The sequence below is a fragment of the Lathyrus oleraceus genome, chromosome 5 (genome assembly GCF_024323335.1).
Source record: "Lathyrus oleraceus cultivar Zhongwan6 chromosome 5, CAAS_Psat_ZW6_1.0, whole genome shotgun sequence".
Classification (NCBI taxonomy): Eukaryota; Viridiplantae; Streptophyta; class Magnoliopsida; order Fabales; family Fabaceae; genus Lathyrus; species Lathyrus oleraceus.
In genome coordinates, this window is record NC_066583.1 from 87,028,464 (window position 1) to 87,035,350 (window position 6,887).

The 6,887-nt window shown below is 32.5% G+C and overlaps 1 protein-coding gene across 2 annotated transcripts; it reads left to right on the top strand.

Moving 5' to 3' along the window:
* Positions 1-574: 574 nt before the first annotated feature.
* LOC127087735 (ER membrane protein complex subunit 7 homolog) lies at positions 575-6,313 on the top strand. 2 transcript variants are annotated; one of them, XM_051028663.1, is made up of 7 exons: positions 575-826; positions 928-971; positions 2,228-2,339; positions 2,531-2,594; positions 2,695-2,811; positions 2,912-3,020; positions 5,984-6,313. In XM_051028663.1, exons 1-7 carry the CDS (start codon positions 732-734, stop codon positions 6,073-6,075), a joined length of 633 nt encoding a protein of 210 aa, XP_050884620.1. In that variant the 5' UTR covers positions 575-731; the 3' UTR covers positions 6,076-6,313. The 2 variants fall into 2 exon arrangements, with proteins under 2 accessions (XP_050884620.1, XP_050884621.1); XM_051028664.1 differs by having other exon boundaries at positions 2,231-2,339.
* Positions 6,314-6,887: the final 574 nt, after the last annotated feature.

The following is a 6,887-nucleotide window of genomic DNA, read 5'->3' on the forward strand; positions in this document are numbered from 1 at the left end:
CATAACTTGTTCTTGTTCTTGAGGCACAAATTAATATTATTCTAAAAAATTTAAAACAAACAGGTTCTCAATTAGACCACTAAAATTCAACTGTTGATATTATTAAAATGATCGAATGATTGAAATTAAAAAATAAAATAAAACTCATAGTAGACACTCAATACTATTGTTGCATCTTAGATATTTAAAATTAAAAGTTAATAATAATATTTATTAAAGAGATTAATTAGTATACACTCTCAGTGTAAAAAGTTTTACACAATCGGTTCATCACTATCATCCGTTTGCATTACTTTATAGATTTTTAAAATAAAAATCAAACTTGTTTCAACATCCAACGGCTATGATCAACTGACGGTGTAAAATCCTTTTACACTGTCAATGTATTTCAATTAAATCCTTTATTAAATAAAGAGATTAATTGAAATAATTTAATTAAAGAACTTAAAATCCAATTAAGCATTATTTTTAATCTCTACAAAAAAAAATAGTGTTGATAAAGATTAAAAAATAAAAAATAATACATTTATTAAACCAAATACATATATCATTTTAAAAAGTAATTAACCCTTCTATATCATTTAGAAACCTAGTTATATTTTCCAATCCAACTAAACGTATAAGTGAAAAGGTTGCGTTGCGTGCAAAGTTGATTGAGATTAAACAAATAACATAACATAACATTGTGTTCTGGTTTATTGAGTTGTGGCAACAAAGCCTAGATCAACTCTATGGCTTCCTTCACCAAATCACTCTTTCTTTTTCTTTTCATTCAATTTACTTTCTCACTTTTTCCCTCATCAATCGCTCAATCCCCTACCCCAGGGTATCAATTTTACATTCCATAAACCCTAATTTCAATTTTATTTCTGTAATCAAATTTTCGATTGCATCGGTTTATTCACCTTGATTTTATCTTCTATACAGGTCTTCTGAAGGCTACACTATTTACGGTCGAGTGAAGATCCCTGGTAAGTTCTATCATCATCATCATATGACTTATATCTGATTTCCCCAAATTACTTTTTCTTTAATTTTATATTCCAATCAATGATTGATGTTTCGTGTGATTTTCAATCAAAGTTTAGAATAGTGAAAAGTATTGAACTTCGATCTATAAACGAAGCTTTGAATTCTATAGGATAGTGCTCAAAGTTATTTGCTTTAAAGTTTTTGCCAGGTTATAGTTTGATTTGTAAGATTAAATATTTAGGATTTTAGGGTTAAGCAATATTTGGAATATCAGAATAGTTTTCTTCAACCATGATTTAATGCACGGTTTTATTCATATGCCTTGTGCAATGTTTTGTTTCTTATGCTCATTGTGTTAACAAACTAAGAATATGATTGGTTTCTATTTTCATTTTCAATTACAAAAACAGCACTTTGGTTTCATTTAATTTCCATTTTAAATTTGTTTACATAGGAAGCAGTGGTCTATACTATCTTGTCCTTGATTAGGTTTATCTGGTGGTGTTGTTTTTGTCAAGTTCAGCAAGGTTGGCGGGAAGTTAGTGACTTAGTTATCCTCTATGAAACACGGACACCTCTAGGAGTAGGCGTGTCGTGGTGTCTGACATGCGTCGGTGTCCGACACTTGTATGACACCCATACGGCATGTGTCGGAAAAGTCAAAGGAGTGTCAGAAAAGTTAGACAAGTGTCCTCCAGAAAAATGCTTCTTTTCTTTGATTCGGCACTCTTTTAATCGGTGTTCGACACATATGACTCATACAACACGTGTCGAACAATATATACAAGTGTTATATGAAAAAGTGTTTTCTTTCTCTGTTTCAACACACCTTATACATTTTTTGAAGAAATCTCACCGATCAAAAAGGGTTAAAGATAGATCAAAAAGCGTTAAACATATATTGAAGCAAAGTTATCAATGAAGAATTAAAGACGACAATTTTGATTAAAATATTTTAAACTCTTTAAATAATAGATGGATAAATAAAACTCAAATATTATCATATATGTAGCGGTGTCGCTGTCCTATATTTTTTACATACATTATCGGTGTCGGAGTGTTGTGTCCTATATTTTTTACATTATCAGTGTCGGAGTGTTGTGTCTGTATCGGAGTCTGTGCTTCATAGGTTATCCGGGTGTTGAAATGTCAAAATTTGATTCTTTATTATCCATAATCCATAATGCATACTGCCTGTTGCATGTCTATTCTCTGGGTATACATGGATTTGTTATAAATATTGGTTGTATTTTAGCAGGTTTTGGAACAAAAGAGTTCAGCCTTCCTGCAAAAGTTTCAAATGTCAAAGTCATACTTAATGGTGGTCAAAGAGTTTCTTTTCTGAGGCCCGATGGATATTTCTCATTGTATCCTTTGATTTACAAGTTACAACTTGGTATCTACCTCTTTTAATTTGCATGATGACTTTTTTTGAGATATTAAGCCCCGTTTAATTCTATATTTGCTTATCTTCTTGTTCTGCCTTTTGAGTGGGAAGTTACAGTTAATTTTAGTAAATCATTGTTAAGAATAAGTTCCTTAACTTGTATGCTTTAAGCCACAATGTGCCTGCAGGGACTCATTTAATTGAAGTGGCAGCAACAGGCTATTTCTTTTCTCCTGTGGGTACTCGATTTGGAATTTACATCTATAATTTTCCCATAATATTCTTGTTTTCCTATGGGTGCTCATGTATTAAATTATTGTGCTCATTAAAAAAAGGTACGAGTTGACGTTAGTGCCAGAAACCCTGGCAAAATTCAGGCAGCACTGACAGAAAATAGGAGGGGGCTCAGTGAGTTTGTCTTAGAGCCATTGAAGGATGAACAATATTATGAGGTTGGTTTCGACTAAAACTTTCTTTTGTGTTTCCCTCCACTCCACATTCCTTAAGATTATTATCTGAATGTCTGCCTGCTGTTATCTTGTTTTGCTACAGATTAGGGAACCATTCTCTGTTATGTCCATTGTGAAGAGTCCAATGGGTCTGATGATGGGATTTATGCTTATTGTTGTCTTCCTTATGCCCAAATTGATGGAGAACATGGGTATGCTTTCTAAAGTTTATATAAGAACTTCTTTCATTTCCATCCGAGTTTATTTCATTTGCATGTGTGCGTGTCTTTACTTGCTTTTTCTTTGATAGAATTTTATTAGACTAGTCTTATCCCATACTTTATGTTTTGAAGCATACCTCAAAATATTAAAGTCAGTTAAAATTGTTGAACAAGTGACTCCAAACACAAGATATAAAAAAATTGTTTTTAAATCGTTACGAAAAAAGATTTTAGTCGAAAAATTTGAAGATGAATAAGATAGAGAGCTTAACAAAAGATAAGAATACTGAAAGTATAAGAGATTAGGGATAAGAAAGATCACACTAGAGTTTATACTGGTTTGACCCAAAACCACTTGGCCTATGTGCATTCCGCAAGGAGAGCACCTTAAGATATTACTTATAACCTAGCTTTTAACACAAGTTCAACTTGCAACCACCTTTACACCTTACAAGCATTCTTTTAAACAAGAGTCTTAATTTCAAGAGATATTGCCTCTCTTGGTTTATAATAAGATGACATTAAAAAGGGATAAGGAATTAGAGAGGATAACACCTCACATCACATGTGGATGAATCATAAAACAATTGGAGCCTTATAAGAAATTACAAAGGATAACACCTCACGTGTGGATGAAGCAATTTGAGCCTTAAGGGTTACGATAGTAAGTATATAGTAGAGGCGCTCTTAGAAATAAAATATACTAAGTGAACAAAAAATATTTGAAGCAGAGTATTAGAGAGGAAAAAGGATTGTTAGAGATTATTTCAGTCAAGGGTATGATTTGCAACAATCTTGAGGGCCCTTTATATATAGATGAGGTGATACAATTATCAAATTAAGTGGAATCTTGATTTTGATATGTGACAATGTCTAAAATCAATTATTTGAAAGTGTTTTAGGAAATGTTGGACCTGATATGCATCTAAATCGACTATACACAAGTTATAATCAATTATTCAGCTAATACACGGATCATAATCGGTTATGATGAGACCCATAATTGATTATGGGGCTTGTTTAAATACACAGAGGAGGCCTTTGCACTCATAATTGATTATCTATGTTTAAACATGTTTTCCTCTACAATCATTTTCTTTGAAAAAGGTTTTGAAATATTAAAATGTTAAGAAAATATTTGTATGTGTATATTTTATTAAAGAGAGCTTTCTACTATTTACATGTGATCCTAAACAAAAGGTTCCAATTAACATCTTTTGATGACTTGGATCATTTTGACCGCTTTTGTATTTTTTCTTTATTTGACTATGATTAAAATAAATAATTTTTTTGTCAATCATCAAAATTATCTTGTTAAAGCACATATTCTCATTCTCCTCTCTTTTTGACGGTGACAAACATCTCAAAGAAAAAATGTGTTACAAAAATAATGGTTAGGAAAAATAAATAAAAATAAACAATGGAGTTTTTACTCCCGTAAATATTTGCAGTCAAACAAAATATACTCCCCCGAGTTTAGCAATAAATATTATTCTTCCCTGTTGGCATTAATACAAAACATAATAAGTCCAGAGAGGTCACAAAGTTAGCATAATAATAACAATACAAGAGAAGAAAAAAAATAAAGTACAGATAAACATGGCTATTCCTTATCATCATCATCTCCTATGCTTGCGTCTGCTGTCGAAAGGGGCTATCCATGATTATCTCCTTGGAGGCAAGAGAGTCCTTTCGACACTGGTCATCCCCTAAGTTAAGTTCTCCAGCATTTGTGTGTTATGTTGAAGCATTCGACACTGGTCATCCCCTAAGTTAAGTTCTCCAGCATTTGTGTGTTATGTTGAAGCATTTGTCTGTTCTGTTGGATCCATGAGAGTATAGACAGATGTGAGGGATGCAGAGGGACCAGCCTGATCAGTTTCCAGTGTGAGAGAAGTGAGAGGCACCACACCTTATATTATTTACCATACCCATCTGATTCCTCGCCAATTAGATCTACTAGCCATAATCAAAATTTTAGTCACAATGTACCCATACAGTAAACCTCACTTGTCCTTCCGTGCATCAACCATATATTGAACTATTGAAGCTACCCAATTTGTAGTTTCTTTGTTTGCAACAACACAATGATGACATCCAATTTCAAGGGATTGGGCAAGATTGTTGCATTTGGAATAATAACAGTCTAGGAATAGTGTGAATGCAGCATCACTTTCAACCTTCAGATAACCAACATTAATTTTCTTTCGACACTATCACTAGGGTCAATCAAGAAAGATTGTGTTGTGGCCAGATTTAATAAATCGACCACTTCGCCACCGAGTCCGTCCGAAGAAGCAATAGTGTCTTCTGAAGGTATCCAAAGTGGTGATAACCGAGCGTCTTGGGGTACCTTCTGAAAGCACCATGGCTTCTTCAGACTTACGAACTAAAATATTTATTCAATCTGGTCATTGCTACTCAATCTTTCTTGACTGACCCTGTGATACTGATAGTAGTCTCAGTTGTCTCACATCTCTAACTTCAAAAATCATAAAATTCATGAACTTTGAGTGTGTTGATTTGCTTTTTACTTGTTAGAATGATAATCGTCTCTCCATCTTTTTCCTTTTTTGTGGGGTGTCTTTTTTTTCTTCTGTGAAACAGTGTTAATTGTCTCGCTGCCTGAAAATTATCCTTAGCAGCATCCCACCAAAAGTCCAAATTTGCAGTATTGGTTTGATGATGATCTCATCTTTGTCCTGTTTACTTTGACATCTTTTAGTTACACACACCTTCAGAAGTATGCAATACCTACACATACAATCTAGAGTGACTCTATTTGTGTGTGCTTTCTTGTTGCTCCATATTATTGCGTGATGAAACGATATCCATCATCTAAGAAACAATCTGAGTGAGAGTTGTCTTGTATTGTATAGACCTATAATGCTCATTATTGCGGTACTCTTTGCATAACTTGTACTCATAGCTTTACTGTAATTGTGGTGCAACAGATCCAGAAGAAATGAAACGCGCCCAAGAAGAAATGAGAAGCCAAGGAGTTCCATCTCTAGCAAACTTGTTACCTGGTGCCGCACGAAGCTAGGGCAATTTAGTTTTTCTGAGCAGAAGCTAAAGATGTATTACGTACCATGATTAGAGAATTTTGTTATGACAAATTGGTGCTGAGAAAAATCTTTGATTATTGAAGTTGTTGAATAGTTGAATTTGAAATTGCTGATAGGGATGTTAGCATGTTTAATATAACCAGACATGAATAGGCTTCCATGTAACTTGGGTCACTTTCTTCAATGTTGATAACCATGCACGGCCAATATGGATCATATGTTTTGGGTGGCTTGTAGAAACTTTTCTATGATTTCTTCATTTGGTCCTCTTGCTTAAAAAATAATTCTGTTTGAAAAGAGACATAGATAAAGACTAGTTAGGAGATTTCACTATCAAATGAGTTTCATTATCAAAGACTAGTTAGTAGGTTCCACTATCAAATGAGTTTCATTATCACGTTTGGTTTAGCTTAAATTCTAGAGGTTGAAATTTGATTTTGGAATAATTTTGAGGTGTTTGGTTATTTTAATTGAATATGTCTTCAGAATTAATTCTACTTGAAGTTATAATTTGTAACTTTTAAATTTTTATCCAAAATAATTCATATTACCTTCAAACTCATTTATAATTAGAATTAATTTTACAAAAATAATTTATTAAATCAATTTTCATAACTGCAAGAACTAAACAAACTAATTATTTTTAAAATATTTTGAACTTGTATATATCTCATGCAAATTAAATTCTCAATCTATTTAAAAAAGATAAAATTAAAGATAGTATATTCAATATAATCATTTCATTCAACTACGTCATATTGATATTTTAAAATTGAAATGTAATTTGACG